The sequence below is a fragment of the Zonotrichia albicollis genome, chromosome 26 (assembly GCF_047830755.1).
Source record: "Zonotrichia albicollis isolate bZonAlb1 chromosome 26, bZonAlb1.hap1, whole genome shotgun sequence".
NCBI classification, from domain to species: Eukaryota; Metazoa; Chordata; class Aves; order Passeriformes; family Passerellidae; genus Zonotrichia; species Zonotrichia albicollis.
In genome coordinates, this window is record NC_133844.1 from 6,765,081 (window position 1) to 6,786,237 (window position 21,157).

At 53.0% G+C, this 21,157-nt stretch overlaps 2 protein-coding genes across 5 annotated transcripts; one reads left to right on the forward strand and one right to left on the reverse strand.

The window, feature by feature from the left end:
* Window positions 1-79: 79 nt before the first annotated feature.
* On the reverse strand, window positions 80-3,599 carry ADRB3 (adrenoceptor beta 3). Of its 3 annotated transcripts, none has more exons than XR_012583822.1 (3): window positions 2,268-3,599; window positions 1,216-1,415; window positions 80-1,022 (listed from the first exon to the last, which is right to left on the reverse strand). XR_012583822.1 is itself a non-coding variant. In XM_074559210.1 (2 exons), exons 1-2 carry the CDS (start codon window positions 3,489-3,491, stop codon window positions 1,376-1,378), a joined length of 1,260 nt encoding a protein of 419 aa, XP_074415311.1. In that variant the 5' UTR covers window positions 3,492-3,599; the 3' UTR covers window positions 1,063-1,375. The 3 variants fall into 3 exon arrangements, 1 of the variants encoding a protein (XP_074415311.1); XR_012583821.1 differs by having other exon boundaries at window positions 82-1,022; window positions 2,272-3,599; XM_074559210.1 differs by lacking the exon at window positions 80-1,022 and having other exon boundaries at window positions 1,063-1,415; window positions 2,272-3,599.
* Window positions 3,600-13,956: 10,357 nt separating this feature from the next.
* EIF4EBP1 (eukaryotic translation initiation factor 4E binding protein 1) lies at window positions 13,957-20,545 on the forward strand. Of its 2 annotated transcripts, none has more exons than XM_074559177.1 (3): window positions 13,957-14,219; window positions 18,005-18,175; window positions 20,206-20,545. In XM_074559177.1, the coding sequence occupies exons 1-3, from the start codon at window positions 14,072-14,074 to the stop codon at window positions 20,238-20,240; spliced, it is 354 nt and encodes a 117-aa protein (XP_074415278.1). In that variant the 5' UTR covers window positions 13,957-14,071; the 3' UTR covers window positions 20,241-20,545. The 2 variants fall into 2 exon arrangements, with proteins under 2 accessions (XP_074415278.1, XP_074415279.1); XM_074559178.1 differs by having other exon boundaries at window positions 13,959-14,219; window positions 20,209-20,545.
* The last annotated feature ends 612 nt before the right edge of the window (window positions 20,546-21,157 follow it).

Consider the following 21,157-nt stretch of genomic DNA (forward strand, 5'->3'; position numbering starts at 1 on the left):
GTGCATACAGGTGTATGTGTACAGGTGTGTACAGGTGTATGTGTACAGGTCCCTGCAGGGACACCCCGCAGCATCCCAGGTCGGGTCCCTGTGCAGGCACTGGCATTTCCCTGGCACGGGAGGTGGCACCGGGCAGCTCCGGCAGCTCCAGCCCAGCTCTTCCCTGCCAGCCATGGCCCCGGGAGGGGATGGAGCCCCCGAACCTCCGGGAACTGCACATGGAGCAGAAAACTGCACATGGAGCAGCACCTGGAACAGCACATGGAGCAGGGAACAGCAGGTGGGAACAGCCCATGGAGCAGCACCCGCTGCTCAGGACAGATGTGGAGGCACCGCAGAGATCCAGAGGTTTATTTCACACGGTAGAGGGGACACAAATCGGGACAAAAATTGTGCAGTCACTGAACATCCTGCCAGCAGCTGTGCCCAGAGGTGCTGCGGGACAGGGCACGTCTGCACGGTGTGAGATGAGAATGAAAATCCACCTCCTGTCCCCCAGTCTGTCCCAAACGAGAGGGGGAAACTGCCGAGAGAGCCGACACGATCCCGGTTCCTGCGTTTGGAAGTGCTCCGTGCATTCCCCTGAGCTTTCCCTTTGCCGAAGGGATTGCACTCAGCCCTGGAATGCAGCAGCTGGGGCAGGGATGGAAACCCTGGGAAAGGCTTGGGCCTGCAGGAGGCTCCTCTGTCCTTCAGCACACTGTCCAAAACTGGCCAAGCCTGGGACAACAGCGTCCTTTGTCCTTCAAGAAAGCAGAGCTGGCATTCTCCACTTCCCTCTGCCAGCCGTGCCAGGAGCACCCCGATGGGAGTTTGTCCTGTCCACACATCCCTGAGGCTGTGCTGCCCCTCGCTGAGCAGCTCCAGAGCTTCTCCCCAGCTCCAGGTCTGCAGCACCGACGGCACGAAGGAGCTGGTGCTGTCCCAGAGAGATCCTCCTCCTCCTCCTCTTCCTCCTCTTCCTCCTCCTCTCCGGGTCCTGTCAGCACCGTCACCCCGGCGCTGCTTCTGCAACCCCGGCCCTGCAAGGAGAAGGTGGAAGGTGACACAGTGGCACCAGCAGAGGGTGGGAGGTGACACAGTGCCACCCTGCAGGCTCGGCTGGGGACAGGGACCCGCGGCCACCACCCCGGCGGGCACAGAAGGGATTTGGGAGCGCCAGGCACCAGCACAAGGAGGGTTAAAGCGGCTCTGGCCGGGCTGATCCGGACTCACATGCCCGGAGCCGGGCAGCAGCCCGGGGCTGGCTCTACTCCCCGGGGAGGGCGGCGGCCAAGGCGGGCAGAGGAGAGGCCGGGGCGATGATGATGATGATGATGATGATGATGACCCGGCCGGGGAAAGCGCTCTCCTCCCGGCTCTCGGCTGCTCCGAGTCACTCGGATGGACCCGAGGGAGTCTCTCCGCCAGCAAACCTGAAATGGGGGAGCGCTGGGTGAGACCCCAGACCCTCCCACCATCCAGCACCCCGTGTCCCCAGCATGGGTGAATCCTGCCCAGGGAACACCTCCGGCACCTCTACCTGCACAATTCTGTCAGGAAACCTCTCCTGCCCTCAGGAGAAACGCGGCTACAATCCACAGTAACCAGCAGAACTCCAATTTTGTAATACTAATAAAAAAACTCAGCGCGGAAAAACCCCACCCTGAAATTGGAGGTGGAAATCCGTGTCGGGGTGCTGGCAGGGCAGAACCACAGCATGGGTGTCCCCATCACTCCTGCCAACCCTTGCCAGCCTCTGCCAGCCCCTGCCAGCCCCAGCCCCCTGCTCTGAGCGGGCTGCCGCCTCCGGGAGCGCATTTCCCGTCATGGAACACAGCGGGATGAAATGAATTCCCTTCCCAAATTTACACCGCTGGAGGGCAAAGCATCCTGCAGAGTCCAGAGTGGGGAGGACAGCCACAGTGCCTCGCTCCAGAGGGGATCCCCGCGTTTTCATTCTTTAGCAGCCCAAAGTGGCATCGGGAGAAGGGGAAAATGCCAGGTTTGGGGACACACAGCTGGTTTGCTTCGCTGTTCACCACCCGTGTTTCCTTTGGCCAGGAACAGCAGAGCAGGTCCTGGCGGGCTAGAGTGGGACTGGTTGGGACCCCAATTTTGCAGCCCAGCAGAGGGGCCAGAGTTTTAGGGGAACATCAGGGAGCAGGGCAATGGTGCCCAGTCCCACATCTCAGAGCCTCTCCCGTGCACCACGGGGTCTGCCTGCTTCCCCAGCACCGACCCCAAAGGGCTGCACCGAACCCCTCAAGCCCCTCCCGAGCAAATACCTACTCATGCAGCTGGGAACACAGCGAGCTCTGCGCTCCCTGCAGCCGGGACTCGCCCGGGGGGCGCTGCCGGTGGGGCAGAGGAGCCTCCTCCGTTCTGCCCTCGCCATCCTCCCCGAGGGCCGCCTTGCTGTCCCCTGCGGGTCCCGCCCGAGGGCTGAAGGCACAGGGGTAGCGCTGCAGGTCCTGTGAGACGGCGTGGAGCCGGCGGTCAGCACGGCGGGGGCAGCACAGCAGCTTGCGGAAGGCGCTCCTGAAGTCGGGGCTGCGGCAGTAGATGATGGGGTTGAAGGCCGAGTTGATGTAGCCCAGCCAGTTGAGGAAGAGGAAGAGCTGATCCGACACCAGCGAGCGGCAGAAGACCTTGATGATGTTGGCCACGAAGAAGGGCAGCCAGCAGAGCGTGAAGACGCCCATGATGATGCCCAAGGTCTTGAGAGCCTTGTGCTCCTTGATGGCCAACAGGCGTGAGGGCCTCCTGCGCCGGCTGCTCCGGCCCGTGGGGCTCGGCGGCTCCTGCACGAACCTCACCTTGTCCTTGCCGATGAGCCGGACGTGCCGCGAGGCCACGGCGAAAACGCGCACGTACACGAAGATCATGACGAGCAGCGGCACGTAGAAGGAGATGGTGGACGACACGATGGCGTAGGTGACGTTGGTGACAAAGTCGCAGCACCGCGGGTCCTCGTAGCAGCGCGCCGCCCGCTCGTCCCCTCCATCCCTCCACCAGTGGTTCATGATGGGGAGGAAGGAGATGAAGGCAGAGATGGCCCACACCAAGCACACCACGGCCCGGGCACGGCCCTTGGTCACCAGCGCCTCGTACTGCAGCGGGGCGGTGATGGCCAGGTAGCGATCCACGGCGATGGCGCACAGCGTCTCGATGCTGGCCGTCACACACAGCACGTCCAGCGAGGTCCACAGCTCGCACACCGTGGTGCCGTAGGGCCAGTGGCCGCTCAGCAGCATGGTGGCCCCCGGCGGCACCACCAGCAGGCCCATGATGAGGTCGGCGCACGCCAGCGAGGTGATGAACACGTTGGTCATGCTCTGCAGCCGCGGCGTTTTGGCGATGGCCACGATCACCAGCAGGTTCCCGGCCACGGTGACCAGCACGGTGAGGGTGATGGCGGTGCCCAGCACCCACTGCCGGCCCAGCGCAGCCCCGCTGCAGTTGCCGGAGCCCCCCCAGGCGCTGCCGTTGCCCGTGGGGAGGGGGCTCATGTCGGCCGGGCTGGGCTGGGGGCACCGGCCCCGCCGTGCGCTCCCCGCCGCGCTCCCGGCGCAGCCCTCGGGCCGGACCGGCGGGGCCGGGTCCCCTCCGAGACGGAGGAGGAGCCTTTAAAGGAGCGGGGCGGCCCCGGGCTGCTCCGGAGGGCGAGGGAAGGGCAGCGGACAGCGAGCGGCACCTCCTCCCCCCGACGGGCTGGCCGGGCCCGCCCCGCTCCCCCCGGCATCCCCGCCGGACGCTTCAGCCGCTGGCCGTGCTCTCCCGGTCTTGTCCGTGCTCTCCATCCCCTCCCTGTGCTCTCCATCCCCTCCCTGTGCTCTCCATCCCTTCTCTGAGTCCCCAGTCTCACACTCTGTCCCTGTTCTGCACCCTGCCGTGCCCTCCAGCCCCTCCTTGTGCTCTCAGCCCCTTGTGTTGCCCTCACCGTGCCCTTCTCCGTGCCCCTCTCGCTGAGCTCTCCCGCCCTTCTTCCTCTCTCCATCCCCTCTCTGTGCCCTCCATCCCCTCTCTGAGTCTCCATTCCCACACGTCTGTCCCTGTTCCGCACCCTGCCGTGCCCTCCATCCCCTCCCTGAGCCCTCAGCTGTCTATGCTGCCCTCACCGTGCTCTCCCGCTCCTCTCTGTGCCCTCCATCCCCTTCCTGTGCCCTCCAGCCCCCCTCTGTGCCCTCCATTCCCTCCCTGTGCCCTCCAGCTCCTCTGAGTCCCCATTCCCACACATCTGTCCCTGTTCTGCACCCTGCCATGCGCACCATCCCCTCCCCAAACCCTCAGCCGTCTGTGCTGCCCTCACCGTGCCCCTCTCCCTGCCCCCCTGGCTGTGCTCTCCCACCCTTCTCCCTACTCTCCATCCCCTCCCTGTGCCCTCAGCCCTCTGTGCTGCCCTCACCGTGCTCAGACTCTCCCCGGACAGGACACACTGCCCCTGGTGACAGTGACACCCCAACATCAGCACAGGGCTGGCAAGGTGACAGCCAGTGACACCCAGGTGACACCCAGGGCCACAGCCACCACTTCACTTCCATAGTTACTGCCTGAGCATCCTGCCCAGTGGATGGAGGAGATCTTTCCTGCTCCCTTTCCTGAATTTGGGGGGGGGGTGCTGCTGTTTGGAGACCCCCACCCAAATTCACCCTCCACCCACATTTCCTGTCCTACTTTGGAGAGCCACCAAAGCTCAGGGAGGCTCCACAGCCCCATCCCAGTTCCCAGGGCCCCTGGGCCCGCTCCAGAGTGGATCATTCCCTATCAGTTATTTATTTATCCAAATCCTGCAACTTCTAAGACAGGCAGTCTCCAAATGGGGCGGTTTGAAGTTCCAGCCAAATGGGGGAATGTTGACAAAGACGGAAAAAACATGTGTAAAAACGATCTGGCTGGCATTCCTTCCCATTCATGAGCTACGAAAGCAGAGCCCTGCTTTTACAAGCTTCATCTTTACAAGGCTGTTTTGGATTTTCAGAGCCCTCAGCCAAGGGCTTGATCTGATCCTACTCAGCTCCCAGCTCTCTGCAGCCTGGGAGAGAGCTGGGAATTGCTGAATTTGTGTCCCTGGCACACACACAGGGCAGGGAGGCTGTCGTGTGTGATCCCTGCACAGTCAGCTCCAGGTCACACTCACATTGTTGGGTCTGAGAGCATTGCAAGGGCACATGTCCTGCTTTGAATGTCCCTTTTTTGAATGTCCCTGGGTGATGAGGGCTCGGGGGAGTCACCAAAGGGGCTGTTGGCTTCCCATCCTCACCTCTGCTTCCCATCGTTTCCTCCTTTTCCATCCCTGCCTCCCCTTCCCTGAGCTGAGCTGAGCTCTGTGCTGGCCCCCAGACCCCCAAGGAGCTGCCAGACCCATCCCCAGGGATTTTCCAGCCTGATTTTCCAGCCTGTTTTCCTGCACACAGCCCCTCTGGCATTGCTGGCCTTCCTCCCCCTGCATTCCCAGGCTTTGGTTCTGGATCTTTGTCCCACTTTTACAGCTGGAAAAGTTGAAGCACAGAGGTGCTGGGTCTCACCCCCATCCCTGCTGCTCCAGAGCTTTATCCAAGGAATGGAGACACCAGGAGAAGCATCCTCTTCCCTTTCCCAGCCCAGGACAGACAGACAGACATCCATCCCCTCGTTCTGATGCTTCTCTGTGCACCTCAGAGGATCAGGCAGGGCTGGGGAGGGGAAGGGACAGCCCCAGGCTTTCCTCAGCCCCGGGGAATTAACATGGTTCTGGATCTTTGTTCCGCTTTTCCAGCTGGAAAAGCTGAAGCACAGAGCTCACCCAGCCCTCATCCCCATCCCTGCAGCTCCAGAGCTTTGATCCAAGGAATGGAGACACCAGGAGAAGCATCCTCTTCCCTTTCCCAGCCCACTTTTCCAGCTGGAAAAGCTGAAGCACAGAGCTCACCCAGCCCTCAACCCCAACCCTGCAGCTCCAGAGCTTTGATCCAAGGAATGGAGACACCAGGAGAAGCATCCTCTTCCCTTTCCCATCCAGAAGAAGAATCCTCTGCCCTTTCCCACCCCTGCCAGGACCTCTGGCCTGGCTCTACCTGGGGGAGGCAGGGCCAGCCTGGCAAAAGGCCACAGGAAGCCCAAGGGTCAAGGGTTGTTTAGAAAACTCTGGGAAAATCTGTTTGTGCCATGGATCAGAGCAGCTCCTTTGGCTGTTGCTGCGGGATGAACAATGGGTATTTAAAAATACGTTTTACACACAGAGAGAATTGGAATTAATTAGGGGAGATCCCTGTCTGGAGAGAGCAGGGAGCAGGGAGCAAACATCTCCTTGCTGAGCAGCACATGGAGTTCCTGGTGCCCAGGGATGTGTTTGGAGAGAGGAAACAGATGCCTGAGCTGATCCCAGACACATCTGAGGGCACACGGGCTCTGCTTGGTCACACAGAGTGAGGGGTGAGAGCTATGGATAAAACAAAAGCTTTTTATAGCTGAGAACTCGCTCCCTCCCTGGCATGTACAGGGCACGAGATAAACCCATCACACGCTGGAGTCGCTGTGCTGCCCCTGCTCGTGGCCACACCAGCTGTGGGGACACCACCAGAGCCCCCTCTCCCCTCTGCCTCATCTTCCTCAGCCTCCCATTGTGGGAATCCACAAAATCAGAGGGTTTTGGCAAAGCTGCAAAAGGCCCCAGAGACGGCAGAACTGTGATTAGAGCTAAGCAGCAGCCATGAGATTGGTCAGCAGAAAAATTATTTAAAAAGTAGAAAAGCAAGGACAAATAGAACAATGGGCTGTGTATTAATGCATGTCTCTAAGCTACAGAAAAGTTTATCTAGTGAGATATTAGGAAGTTTGAAGCTTAATAATGGAGCTCTGTGCATTGTGTTTGAAGGCTTACAAGCAGGTATTGTATTTGAAATAAGCAAGCATTGTTTAACCACAGGTACCTGTGCTTATAGTGGTTGGATGGAACTACTGTCAATGTGCTTTTGCTTTGGGTGATTGGTCAAAAAACTTATAAAGTGAGTTGTAATATTAAGTTCTTTGTCTGCTGCCTGGGATGTGAGCTGGTGGCATCTTCCCATTGTCATAACCATGGAGTGAGACTGATGCTGGAAAATCAAACAGCTCAAGGCACGTTCCCAGCAGTCCTGTCCTGTTTGTGATTTGTACAGAGCCCCTGGCCAGTGATACCCATCCCAGCACAGGCTCCACAGCCAGCCCAGTGCAGCAGGTGATGGCACCAGTGCCACCCTCAGGGGGGTTTCACCTGCCCATGCCAAGGGGGGACACCTGGGGACAGCACAGGACAGGGATGAAGGCTGTGGGATGCTCTTCCTCTGCCTGAGGAGATGCCAAGGAGAAAGCAGAACGATTTCACCCAAATTCCCTGCCCAGGGAGGGAGCTCTGGGCCGGCTGGGGTGGGCACAGGGCCAGGCTGGGCTCTGGGAATGGCCCTGCCCCAGCTGTGTCCCCACAGCAGTGACACACTCCCCTGCATTTTCAGAATGTTTCCCCTATCAGCTGTGCAAATCTCGCTTTGAAGTTGTTTGGGATTCTCTGTCACCACATTTCCTTGTCAGCACATAAACAGGCTGTGCTGGAGCTTTAACCCCTGGGTACTGCCTGTCCCAGGAAGCCCTGCAGGAAGCTCCACATAAACTCAGATCCCCACACAAACCCTCCTCCCCTGGCAAAGGCGGGCACGGAAGGGAAAAAATCCCTGGGTCAGAAGAATAAAAAATGACAAAAATGTGCTCTTTCACAGGCATGCTCAATATCCCGAGGCAAATATCCCACAGATAGTTTGTATCCCACATTTCCAGGGGCTGTGCTGTGTTTTTGGGGTGCTTCACACCCTGCTGCACATCTGGAACCTCCCCTGCCCCATCACCCAGTGGGACAATCCTGTCATTGTTAGGTAAACATGATTAGGGTTTAAGAATAAAATATGTTTTTATTTTCTGTGTTTTTTAGTTTATATATTCTTAACAAATTATATTATTCTTATATTCTAGCATAATCTTAAGTTATCAATTGTATAGTAATCAATTATATATAATCAATTATATAATATTTTATACAATATTATATTTAGTAGTGTAATGTAATTAGTGTTAATATAATTAATAAAAATTTTACAAAAATCTAATGAAGCATCTATACACATTTACTTATGCACATAATTCAGCTTACAAAAATTTTCATGCATCTTTTCTAATCTGTTTATATGCTAACAACTTTATTTTCTTCTTTGCTGTAAATACACTCAAAAATCATCAATTATTATTTCTTCCATTAATTCAACTTCTTTTCTAATCTGTTTATATGCTAACAACTTTATTTTCTTCTTTGCTATAAATACACTCAAAAATCTTCAATTATTATTTCTTCTATTAACTCAACTTCTTTTCTAATCTGTTTATATGTTAACAACTTTATTTTCTTCTTTGCTATAAATACAAAAATCATTAATTAATATTTCTTCTATGAATTCAACTTCTTTTCTAATCTGCTTCTATGCTAACAGCTTTATTTTCTTCTTTGCTGTAAATACACTCAAAAATAATTATTATTTCTTTTTTTAATTCAACTTCTTTTCTAATCTGCTTGTATGCTAACAACTTTATTTTCTTCTTTGCTACAAATGCACCCAAAAATCATCAATTATTATTTATTTTATTAACTCAACTTTGCAAACCAGCTGTCAAACCCCTCCATAGGATCCCTGTGCCACCCCAGCCTGGCACGCCAGGGGCTCCCACGTCTCCAGCACGCACATCCTGTTTTCCAGTGAAACTCCTGGGAGCTCCTGCTGGTGATGAAAGAGGCACCAGCAGGGCCCAGCAGCATGGGGAGAATGAGGGAAAGGGGCACCGAGCTCCTGAAACCCAGCCAGTGCCAAAGGCAAACCCAGCTCCTGCTCCTGCCCCCCAGATCCCTCAGCAATAAGTTTCAAATTCAAAAATAAATCATAAAAAGCTGCTTTTCCCTTGTGTTGCTTTCCTGTGACAGCAGCAGGGCACTGCCTGCAGCAGTTATTCCCAATTTCTGCCGTTTTCAGCAAACCTTGCAGGTTCCATTTCTGACAGGTCCCATCTCTGTCCAGCTGCTGAGAGTCCTCGTGCTGCCATCAGGACCACAAAGGCTTTACAGATGTTTTCACAGCTCCTTTGCCTTGTTTCTGGGTTTCCTCCAGCTGTTGCTAAAGCAAACTGGGGTGAGGGGGGGGAAGGAGGGAGAAGTTTGCAATAACACGGGTCCGGATTTCACAAAAAGTGTGGGAAATACCGAGAAAAAACAACAACAGGAATGACCTCAGAGAGAGCTGGGCTGTCAGGGAGGGCTTTCTGAGGGAAAAAGGAGCATCCATGTGGCACATCTCCCCCTGCCCCTCCTCTGTGCCCACCAGCTCCCCAGGCCCCCTCCAGGCTGTGCTTGCTTCCAGCCCCAGCAGGGAGGAAAAGCAGCAAAAACAAGGAGGAGAAGGAGGAAGAGGAGGAGGAAGAGTCAAATATTCCCTCCGTGGCTCTGGCCATGGGTACTGTTGGGGAAGATGAAACAGGAAAGCTTTATCAATATGATTGTCTGGCAAAAGATTTTGAGAATATGGAAACTATGAGCGAGATTGAAATGAAAGCAAGCTTTGAGATCCCTCAGTTACTGAACAACTGGAAAACAATGGTGTGGCTGGCTGAAGGTGATCCCCTTTGGATGGAACAACTCCCTCTGCTTGCAGTCAGCTCCAAGGGTCAGAGCAGACCCTGCCAGCTTGGCAGAAGGGGCCCAAAGAGGAGTTTTTAGGGTTTAAAATGTAACACAGCATGGTAATGTAATGATTCTTATAGGCTGTATGGAAATGCTGTAGGATTTGTATCTTGTACTAGATTGGTTAGTGAGAATCAGAATATTCAACACAGAAGATTTATTGTATTGGAATGGGAACCTCACTCTCTCATCCACTCTCTCTTCTCTCGGGCCTGCTCTGAGCTGTGCCTGGCAGCTCCCAGCAGGGCCCTGCACCCAGGCCCTTTGCAATAACCCCCAAATTCCACAACCAGAAGAAGATTTATTGTGTTGTAATGGGAACCTCACTCTCTCATCCTCTTTTCCACTCCCTTTACCTCTCTTTCTCTCTCTCAGGCCTGCTCTGAGCTGTGCCTGGCAGCTCCAAACAAGGCCTGCACTTGGCCCTTTGCAATAAACCCCAAATTCCCAGCCCTGGCTGCAGAGATCTCTCATCTCCATCCATCCCCACAGTCCTACCCCACTGCTCTTACAGGGTACCACGGTAAATCCCGTGCCACAGAGGATGTTTCCATCCCAGTGCTGCGTTTTGGGGTGCTGAGCACCCCCAGCAATGCCAGAGCCATCCCAGGCAGGGTTTCCTGCTCGGGGCCAGCGGAGATGCCCATCCCAAAGGCAGGATGGGTTTGTTTATGGGGCAGCCTTTATCTGTACGAGCAGCCCTCGGGGATGCGGCTCCGGCCGGGTCTGCCCTTATCGGCAGCCGCGATCGGAGGGGAATGTAAACAGCGAGGGATGGGCTGGAAATGGCCCGGCACCGGGACATCCTCAGTGCCACCATCCTCCCGCTCTGCACCAGGGGCAGGGGCATTTCGTGGCTTATAAACCCCCAGGATTGCTCTCACACCAGGGGCAGGGGCATTTCATGGCTTACAAAACACATTTTCTCTCCCAGGACCGCTCTCACACTATAGGCAGGGGCATTTCATGATTTATAAAACACATTTTGTCTCCCAGGACCGCTCTCACATAAGGGACAGGGGCATTTCATGATTTATAAAACACATTTTCTCCCCCAGGATTGCTCTCACACCATAGGCAGGGGCATTTCATGGCTTATAAAACACATTTTGTCTCCCAGGACCGCTCTCACATAAGGGACAGGGGCATTTCATGGTTTATAAAGCACATTTTCTCCCCCAGGATTGCTCTCACACCATAGGCAGGGGCATTTCATGGCTTATACAACACATTTTCTCCCCCAATACCACTCTCACGCAAGAATCAGAGCCATTTCATGGCTTATAAAACACATTTGCTCCCACCGAATCACTCTGACATCATGGACAGGGGCATTTCATGCCTTATAGAACACATTTTCTCCCCCAGGACCTGCCAGAGGAGTGAGCCTGCCACAAATCCAGCCTTGCTCAGCTCACAGGGATCCGACCCAGGTCAGTGCTGGTGGAGAGCCGACACCTCGGAGAGCACTTCTGCTCCCGATTTAGAAGGCAATAATGTGATAACTGTGCATCACATGAGGATGACAAAGGCCTTTCCAGTGGAATGGGCAGATAAAATGCCCTGGAGAGGAACACCCAGTAACCCCTGTAATCCCTCTGGCTGTCCTGAGCAGCCCAGACCCTGCCAGGGGGCTCAGAGACCCTGGCACAGAGCCCAAAATGCCCCTGTGGGTTTGATTATGACCCACAGAGCAAGTTATCAACCTTAGATGAAGATCTGCAAGCCATGACAAATTAAGTAGAATGATAGTGAATTTATCACAAGGTGAAAAAGTAGATTTTGGGGTTTTTAGAGTGGGGATTCAGGCAAGATGGAGAGATCTGAGCGTGTCCAGCCTTTCTCCTTCCTCTTCTTCTTGGCCTCCATCATCTGCTGTGATGTTGGCACTGACAGATTGGTTTAGAGTAGAAGCTCACTGTCTAACATAGGTGATGGGTATTGGGAAGTAATTGTAAATAATGTAAAGTAATAAATTGTAAATATTGGAAAGTTATTGTAAATATTGTTAAGTAATAAATTGTAAATATTGGGAAGCAATTGTAAATATTGTACATGTAGTTTTTAGTATAAAAAATAACACCATCCTGGGACAGGCAGAGTGCCTGGACTGTCCTGCTGGATGGACCTCGGCAGGGCAGGAGAAAGAATTTTATAGATAAAATACAATAAACAATACAATAAATTGAGACTGAGAAATTAAGAGCTCTGATTCCATCTTCAACTGCTGGGCTGGGAAAAGAGACTTTGGAGCTTTTCTTGGGGTCTCTCTGACAAACTAAAAACCGTGACACGGGAGGGTGACAGTGGCAGGGTGTCACCCTGACCTTCCCCAGTCCCTGACCCCACCACGGTCCATTCTGGAGGAGGAGGAGGAGGAGGAAATGGCAGCAGCCGCCTCTCTGGGCTGGGGGTCACTGCTGATGTCATTGCATGCAGGAAATGTTGTTTTCCTGCCCCAGTGCCCGCTAATGGATCCAGCAGCTGGCACAGGGCTGCCTGCCTGGCACCCGGGGGTTCTTGGGGTCCCACGGGAGTTGGGGGACAGGAACAGCCCCGTCCATCCCCTGGCAGCACAGCGCTGCCCTGCGCACCCCAATGCTGCTCCAAAAAACGCTCAGCGCTCCCCACGGGATGAGTTTGGCCCCAAGCTGGGACCGGAGCCCAGCGCGGCTGCCGAGCTCCATCTGTTGGAGCCGGGGATGCTGTGTGCTTACACAGCCATAATTCCTGAAAAATCCCTTCGCCAGGATTTCTTCTCCTGGGAAGCTGAGAAGCCTCGGAGAAAAAGGAAAAGAATATTATCTGATTGCTTCTCCTGTGTTTTGCTGCTTTGGAACGTGGTTGGAGATTGTTGGTTTGATTGGTTTTATGGGAATTGTTTTGACTTAATGATCAATCACGATCAGGCTGTGTCAGGACTCTGGAAGCAGACATGAGATTTAATTATAATTTTTTGTAGCTTTCTGTATGTATCATTTCTCTACTCTTTAGTATAGCTTTAGTATAGCATTCTATAATAAAATATAATGTGATATAATGTGATGTGATGTGATATAGTATGATATGATATAGTATAGTATAGTATAGTATAGTATAGTATAGTATAATATAATATAATATAATATAATATAATATAATATAATATAATATAATATAATGAACATGGAGTCAAATTCTCAATTCCTCCTTCATCCTGGGGACCCCAAAAATACCACAGTGTATTTTCTATTTTTACTATAAGTACTCTTTACTATAGTTTATTCTTTACTTTAGTTTTAGCATAATTATAATATAATATAATATAATATAATATAATATAATATAATATAATATAATATAATATAAATATAATAAAACAATAAATCAGCCTTCTAAAAACATGGAGTCAGATTCTCAACTCCTCCTTCATCCTGGGGACTCTGAAAACACCTGCGCCTCTCCCACCACACTCTTTAAATCTTTTATTTAATAAAATATTGATGCAAACCCCATTTCCCAGAGCAGCACCCCCGGGGACACGGCGTGTGTGGCCCCCCGGCTCCTCCCGCGTTTGTCGCCGGTCCCCGGGAGGAGACAAAGCCATTTGGGACGGGGACAGCCGGGCTGGCATCTGTCCCCAGAGCGGCCACGGGAACGGAGCGAACGGGGGGCACAGGGTGGGGATGCCTAGGGGGGAAAAATGGGGAGAAAAAGGGGAGAAAAAGGAAAAAATTGGGGGGAAAAATGAGAAAAAATTAGAGAAAAGGGGAGAAATGGGGAGGGAAAGGGAGGAGAAGGGGGGAACGGGGGGAAATGGGGGGGAAAGGGGGGAAAAAGGGGGGAAAGGAGACAAAATGGGAGAAAATGTAGGAAATGGGAGGAAAAGGGAGGAAACGGGAGAAAAGGGGAGTGAAAGGGTGAAAGGGGAGAAAGGGGGAGAAAAATGGGGAGAAGGAGGGGAAAAGGGAGGAAAAGGAGGGAAAAATTGGAGGAAAAGGAGGTAAAAATTGGAGGAAAAGGGAGAAAGTGGGAGAAAATGGGAGAAAAGGGGGGGAAAGGGGGGAAAAATTGGAAAAATTGGGAGAAAATGCGAAAAAAGGGGGTCCCGCCCAGACCACGCCCATTTAGGGTTAAGCCCCACCCCGTCCAGGATAAACCCCGCCCCAAGACACTCTTCATTAGCATAACCCCGCCCATTCGAATAAACTCCTCCTACTCCTATGTAAGCCCCGCCCACCGCGAGCTCCGCCCGCTGCCGTTCCCGTTCCCGCGGCGGAAGGGGCGTGGCCCGGGCCGGAAGCGGCGGGCGGGCGGCGGCGGCGGCGCTGGTGCCGCTCCCGGTCCCTGTCGCTGTGCCGGTCCCGTCCCGGTCCGGTCATGTCGGGCCGCTGCTGCCACGGGCAGACGCCCAGCCGTGACATCCCGGGCCCCGGGAAATGCCTCGCCCTGCCCGACGGGGCCCCGCTGCCGCCCGGCGACTACAGCACCACCCCGGGGGGCACCGTGTTCGGGACCACGCCGGGCGGTGAGCGCCGGGACAGCGCGGGAGGGAGGGCTCGGTTCCAGCAAGGGGCAGGGAGCGCTCCCGTCCTGTCCCGGGATAGGAACCGGGAGCTCCCACCCGGTACCGGGGCTCGGTGCGGGTTTGGGGGACCGGGGCAAGGGGACAGCGCCTGCCCGGGGCTCCGTGCTGGGAACACGGGGGAACCTCACAGGGAGCAGCCTCGGCCTCCCCGTGGTTACTGATTAATAGCAATCTCTAATATTTGCTGTTTTCCCTGGTAGCCAGCAAAGCCTGGGGGCTTTTTTTCTTTATTTCTTTATTTCCAGCCCCACACTGCTCCAAATTCTGGAGCTGCAAACACGCCATGGGCTCCTTCCCTCTTTGCTGGCCAGGAGAGGAACCTGCTGTAGGGACTTGTCCTTAAGTAAAGTAATAAACTGATTATGCCAAGGGTTCCTCTATCAGAGAGGTTTTGTGTCCCCAAAAGTAATAAACTGATTTTGCCAAGGTTTCCTCTATCAGAGAAGTTTAGTGTCCCCATCCCTCCTTGGCACTTGTGTGTCCCCATCTTTTTTTGCCAGTTTTGTGTCCCCATCCCTTCATTTTCACCACTTTGGCCCCCAGAGAAGCAGCCCCAGCTCCAGGTGGTGGCACAAGGTCAGTGTAGGGGATTCCAGCCACCTCTACGGCTCCCAAGCCGGGTTTTGGGGTGATTTTGGGGTGATTTTTTTTCCCCACACTTTGTAGAATCTCCCCTTTGCCTCCCTATCCAGGTGGGTGTAGCACCAGGAATGGTGAAGGCAGAAAAACAAACCATGGGAGGGCACGGAGGGGTTGTTGTCCCGCAGGATTTGAGGGGTTAAATGGCAAGGGGAGAAGGGGAAGTGACACTGCTGATTCACATGTGCAGAACAGCCGGGTTTGGGGTTGTTTTGGGCGTGTTTGGGGTGGTTTTAGCCGGGTTTGGGGTGCTTTTGGTAGTGTTTGGGGTTGTTTTGGTCGTGTTTGAGGTTGTTTTGGTCGGTTTTAGGGTGGTTTTGGACGTGTTTTCCCTCCTCTGGAAGCAGCGAATCGCTGAAGGCTCCAGCAGCACCTGTGGGAGCCTTCCCCAGCCCTGAGTAATGCAGCAGAAATGAAATGAAATAATGAAATTAAATTAAATGAGCAATTAGCACAGCAGAAATGAAATGAGCAATTAGCCTAGCAGAAAGAAATGAAATGAGCAATTAGTGTTGTGCAGTAATGAGCCCTCCGGGGCTCGCAGCCCTTTGTGTCCTGCGTGTTTGGAGCAGGAGGAGAAGCTGGGCTGGGTTTGTGGCCGGGGTGTGCCCACCTGGCAGTGCCCGGGGCTGTCCCTGTTGGGGACACTGTGTTCAGCAGAAAGACCCACGGGGCTGTGTGTCTGTCCTGTGGGGCTCACAGGGGCAGAGCATCCTGTGGTGTGTGGGTTTTCTTGCTGAACACACCCTGGCAGCACCCAGAGCTGTGGGGAATGGGGGTCTGGGTGGGTGCAGGAGCCTCTTGGTGCCTGTGACAGTCTGGGATGGGAGTTCTGTCCTGCCCAGGGTGTCCTGCTCCAGCTGGGTGTCCTGTCCTGCTCCATCTGAGTGTCCTGTCCTGCCCCAGGTGTCCTGCCCAGGGTGTCCTGTCCTGCTCCCTCTGAGTGTCCTGTTCTCCATCTGAGTGTCCTGTCCTGCCCAGGGTGTCCTGCTCTGAGTGTTCCTGTCATGTTCCATCTGGGTGTCCTGTCCTGCCCCGAGTGTCCTCTCCTGCTTCATCTGGGTGTCCTGTCCTGCTTCATCTGAGTGTCCTGTCCTGCTCCAGAGTGTCCTGCTCCATCTGGGTGTCCTGTCTTGTGCTGTCCTGCCCCATCTGAGTGCCCTGTCCTTCTGCATCTGAATGTCCTATCTTGCCCAGAGTGTCCTGTCCTGCCCAGGGTGTCCTGTCCTGCTCCAGAGTGTCCTGCTCCATCAGGCTGTCCTGTCCTGTCCTGCCCAGGGTGTCCTGCTCTGAGTGTTCCTGTCATGTTCCATCTGAGTGTCCTGTCCTACTCCAGCTGGGTGTCCTGTCCCATCTGGGTGTCCTGTCCTGTCCTGCTCCATCTGAGTGTCCTCTCCTGCTCCATCTGAGTGTCCTGTCCTGCCCAGGGTGTCCTGTCGTGCTCCAGAGTGTCCTGCTCCATCTAGGTGTCCTGTCCTGCTCCATCTGGGTGTCCTGTCCTATCCTGTCCTGCTCAGGGTGTCCTGTCCTGCTCCATCTAGGTGTCCTGTCTTGTCCTGTCCTGCCCCATCTGGGTGTCCTGTCCTGTCCTGCTCCATCTGAGTGTCCTCTCCTGCTCCATCTGGGTGTCCTGTCCTGTCCTGTCCTGCCCAGGGTGTCCTGCTCCATCTGGGTGTCCTGTCCTGCTCCATTAGGGTGTCCTGTCCTGCTCCTCCTGGCCACATCCCCCTGCCTTTCAGGAGCTCAGTTGGAGGAAGGTGGAAGCTCCCAGTGCTGGTACAGAGCTGCAGTTCCAGGAATCCCTGTCCTCTCCTCCCAGGAATTCCACACCCCTCTCCCAGCCAGCTAAATGTAGGGATGGATCCTCCTCCCGAAAGAACGGGAGTTGAGAATCACCAGTGAGAAGTTTTTTGGTGTTTTGAGAACTCCCTGGCAGAGCTCCACAGGAACACAGCTGCTGGACGTGTTGGTTTGTGGATTTATTGTATATTTACAGTGCTCAGACCAAAGGGAGTTGCTTGTTCCAGGACAGATGGTGGCAGGAGCTGTTTGCCCACACTTGTGTACTTTAGTTAACACTTTTGGGGAGGGCACAAGGACAAATCCCTTTCCCTGTGGCTGGAATGGGAGCAGAGCAGGACACACCTGATCCAGAGGGGGAAGCAAGCACTGTTTGCCAGCCCTTGCTGGCTTAGGGCTGTTTGGAGTGATCCCTTTTCTGTGGTTTTTGAGCACTTTCCATAAATTCCTTTATAAGGAACAGGGTGTTCAGTGCTGTTCCTAGAAATCCATGCCTGGAGGCTGGAGCTGGCTGGTTCCTGGTTCAGCTTTGGAGCATTAACCATGTGTGTAAACCCTGAGCAAGGTGTGTGTAAGTGCTGCTGTGCTGAGAGAAGTGTCCATGCAGGAATTCCACCTGCAGCTTTCAGCCCCATTTCTAACCATGAGTGGGAATTAAATTCCATTTTCTGTTTGTTCTGTGGGCTGCTGTGACCTTGGGCAAGGTGGGAAGGGTTGGATCTGCTGCTTCCAGGGGTTTTGGAGCCCTGGGACCCAGAATTCTAGAAACTGAAGTGCTGCATCACATTTGCCACTTAAATACCCAATCCCTGAGCATTTGGGGCTGTAAGGGAATTTAAAAATGATGGAGTGCTGAGCATGATTGTTTGGAGGGATCCCTGTTCTGCCTGTGGTTTTTGAGCACTTTCCATAAATTCCTTTATAAGGAACAGAGTGGTTCAGTGCTGGAGCTGGCTGGTTCCTGGTTAAGCTTTGGAGCATTAACCATGTGTGTAAACCCTGAGCAAGGTGTGTGTAAGTGCTGCTGTGCTGAAAGAAGTGTCCATGCAGGAATTCCACCTGTAGCTTTCTGGCCATGAGTGGGAATTAAATTCAATTTTCTGTTTGCTCTGTGGGCTGCTGTGACCTTGGGCAAGGTGGGAAGGGTTGGATCTGCTGCTTCCAGGGGTTTTACCCAGAATTCTAGAAACTGAAGTGCTGCATCACATTTATCCCTTAAATACCCAATCCCTGAGCATTTGGGGCTGTAAGGGAATTTAAAAATGATGGAATGCTGTCCCCCCCAGGTACCAGGATTATTTATGACAGGAAGTTTTTGATGGAATGCCGCAATTCTCCGGGTGCCAAAACCCCTCCCTCCGACCTTCCCGACATTCCAGGAGTCACCAGCCCCAGCGTGGAGGAGCTGAAGGTGGAAAATCACCACGTCCAGAGCTGTGAGGAGAAAGTGAGCGCAGGTGAGTGCAGGCAGCAGGGCCCAGCCAGCCTCTGAGGGGCTCTGCTGCTTCCTAGGACGTCCAGAGCTGCATTGGAGCCAGGAGATTCCCAGGAAATTCTTGGAAAGGCTCAGTGTCACGGGGTTTTGCAGTTGTGTGATCCTCAGCAATGTCACTTTTGGGGTGTAATTTGATAGGATTCCCATTAATTCAGACTTTGGGAAGCTCTGCTGGTTCCTAGAAGTTCCAGAGCTGCAGTGGAGCCAGGAAATTCTCCAGAAACTTCTTGGAAAGGCTCAGTGTCACAGGGTAGCAAGGATTTTGCAGTTGTTTGATCCTGCTGTGGTCCCCAGAAATGTGACATTGATGATTCCCATTAATTCAGCATTTGGGAAGCTCTGCTGGTTCCTAGAAGGTCCAGAGCTGCATTGGAGCCAGGAGATTCCCAGGAAATTCTTGGAAAGGCTCAGTGTCACAGGGTTTTGCAGTTGTTTGATGCTCAGCACTGTGACTTCTGCAGTTTTGGGGTGTAATTTGAGATTATTCCAATTAATTCAGCATTTGGGAAGCTCTGCTGGTTCCTAGAAGGTCCAGAGCTGCAATGGAGCCAGGAAATTCTCCAGAAACTTCTTGGAAAGTCCCAATGGGCTCAGTGTCACAGGGTGGCAAAGGTTTTGCAGTTGTTTGATCCTCAGCAATGTGACTTTTGCGGTTTTGGGGTGTAATTTGAGATGTTGCCCATTAATTCAGGATTTGGGAAGCTAGAATTGGGTTCCTAGAAGTTCCAGAGCTGGCATGGAGTATTGGAAAGTGCCAGTGGGCTCAGTGTCACAGGGTTTTGGAGTTGTTTGATCCTCAGCACCGTGGCTTTTGCAGTTTTGAGGTGTAATTTAATGTGATTCTCATTAATTCAGCCTTTGAGAAGCTCTGCTGGAGTGGAGCCAAGAGATTCCCAGGAAATTCTCCAGAAACTTCTTGGGAAGGCTCAGTGGGCTCAGTGTCACAGGGTAGCAAAAGGTTTTGCAGTTGTTTGATCCTGCTGTGGCCCCCAGCAAGGTGACTTTGATATGATTCCCATTAATTCAGCCTTCAGGAGGCTCTGCTGGTTCCTAGAATTCCAGAGCTGCAATGGAGCCAGGAGATTCCCAAGAAATTCTCCACAAACTTCTTGGAAAGTCTCAGTGGGCTCAGTGTCACAGGGTTTTGCTGTTGTTTGATCCCCAGCAATGTGAGTTTTGCAGTTTTGGGGTGTAATTTGATAGGATTTGCATTAATTCAGCCTTTGGGAAGCTGCTGTTGGATGAGGAGCCCTGTGCAGAGCAGAGGAGCAGCTGCTGCTGCCTCTCCCTGAGCTGGGCTGTGCTGCAGCTGCTGGAGGTTCAAGTTACAATTCAGAGCAGGATTTACTTGGGTTTTAATATCAGCCTGAGTGGGAAATTCCTCCTTGCCTGTTTCTGATCCCATTTAGTGACAGGGACACTTCTCTGAGGCCCTGCTGCAGCAACACGAGCCAATGCTGCCTTGAAAAATTGTTTTTAAAATTATTTGAGGTTATTTCTGAACCTACCAAGTGCAAGCATTTATCTCCTCTCTCTAAAAATAAAGATCTAAAAGCTCTTGTTGTGTGCTTGCTGCAAGTAAAACCTTTCCAGGGTCAGGATTGCCTCGTGCTGTGACCTGAAATGGCTCAAGGGAACCCCTGAAATGCTGGGCCAGAGAATTCCTGTCCTCAGGAGCAGCTCCTGCCTGTCAGGCTGTGGGATAAGGGCTGTGAAATGTGCCTGGCTGGGTTCTGTTCTCAGTGTGGTTGTTACAGGGAAATCCAGGGGGAAGAATTCATTATTTAAAGGGCATTATTATTTAAAGATTCCCCCCCAGCAGTGACACCTTTAGCACAGCTTCACAAGCTGATTTTCACACCAACCCTGCTGCCTGAATGTACCTTTTAAACCTAAATTACCCCATTCCTGAAGCACAGCTGCCAGCCACTGCAATCTTTGCTGGTTAATGTGGAATTTTGGGGCCTCACCTGAGGTTTTTGTCCCTCCCAGCAGGTGAGGAAGAGCAGTTTGACATGGACATCTAAACACACCTGCCTGGAGTGATCCAGTGAAGCAGCAGGACTGGTCTGGAGGATTCTCACCAGCAGCCATGCCTTGAGTGCCTTCCTGCTCTGGGAAAGGCAGATTATTCCCTCAGGAGAGCAGGGTTTGTCCTGTTCCAGGGGCCAGGCCAGGGGTGCTGCAGGGGAAACTCTGCCCCCCCTTGGTTTTGGTTCCAGTTCTATGCTTTTTGTTAATCATTTTAATACTGTAACAGTAACGGAAATGCAATCGAAGGGAGAAATAAAAATCACGTGGAGTCTCCTGGTGTGGAGATCAATGCAATAAATGTGATTTCTGTGCCTTATTTCAGCAAGAAAATGCAAACCTGAGGGGTTAAGTGGTCCCTGGGGGAGTTTTGGTGTGCCAAATCTGCCCCAGAACAAAGACAAAACTGTCCCAAATGCTTCCAGAAGGATCTGTCACAAAATACTGTAACAGAAATGCAATATAAGGGAGAAATAAAAATCACGTGCTGGTGTGGAGATGAATGCAATAAATGTGATTTCTGTGCCTTATTTCAGCAAGAAACTGCAAACCTGAGGGGTTAAATGGTGCTCCTTGAGGCTGCAAAGCATCCCTGGTCCCTGGGGGAGTTTTATTGTGCCAAATCTGCCCCAGAACAGAGACAAAAACTGTTCCCTGATGTCAGAACTCAGTGCATCCCTCTGGGTGTCCAGAGCTGCTGAGGACCCTGTCAGGGGGCTCAGAGACCCTGGCACACCTGGGGATTTGATTTTGACCCCTGGAGCAAATTGCCAGCTTTGTATGAGGACATGAAAGTCACACAGGTTTGAACGGTGTAATAATAAAATATTCACAGGGTGAAAATGTAGATTTTTGGGTTTTTGGTGTGGGGGTTATGGGGACAAGATGGAGGAATCTGGGCATGTCCAGCCTT

Bases quoted from the DNA above. Each gene is read 5' to 3' on its own strand.
- ADRB3 (XM_074559210.1), bottom strand. From the start codon at position 3,491: ATGAGCCCCCTCCCCACGGGCAACGGCAGCGCCTGGGGGGGCTCCGGC. The intron at 1,416-2,271 runs GTAGGTATTTGC...CCCCCATTTCAG, and splicing joins CTGTGTTCCCAGCTGCATGA to GTTTGCTGGCGGAGAGACTC.
- EIF4EBP1 (XM_074559177.1), top strand. From the start codon at position 14,072: ATGTCGGGCCGCTGCTGCCACGGGCAGACGCCCAGCCGTGACATCCCG. The intron at 14,220-18,004 runs GTGAGCGCCGGG...TGTCCCCCCCAG, and splicing joins GTTCGGGACCACGCCGGGCG to GTACCAGGATTATTTATGAC. The intron at 18,176-20,205 runs GTGAGTGCAGGC...TGTCCCTCCCAG, and splicing joins TGAGGAGAAAGTGAGCGCAG to CAGGTGAGGAAGAGCAGTTT.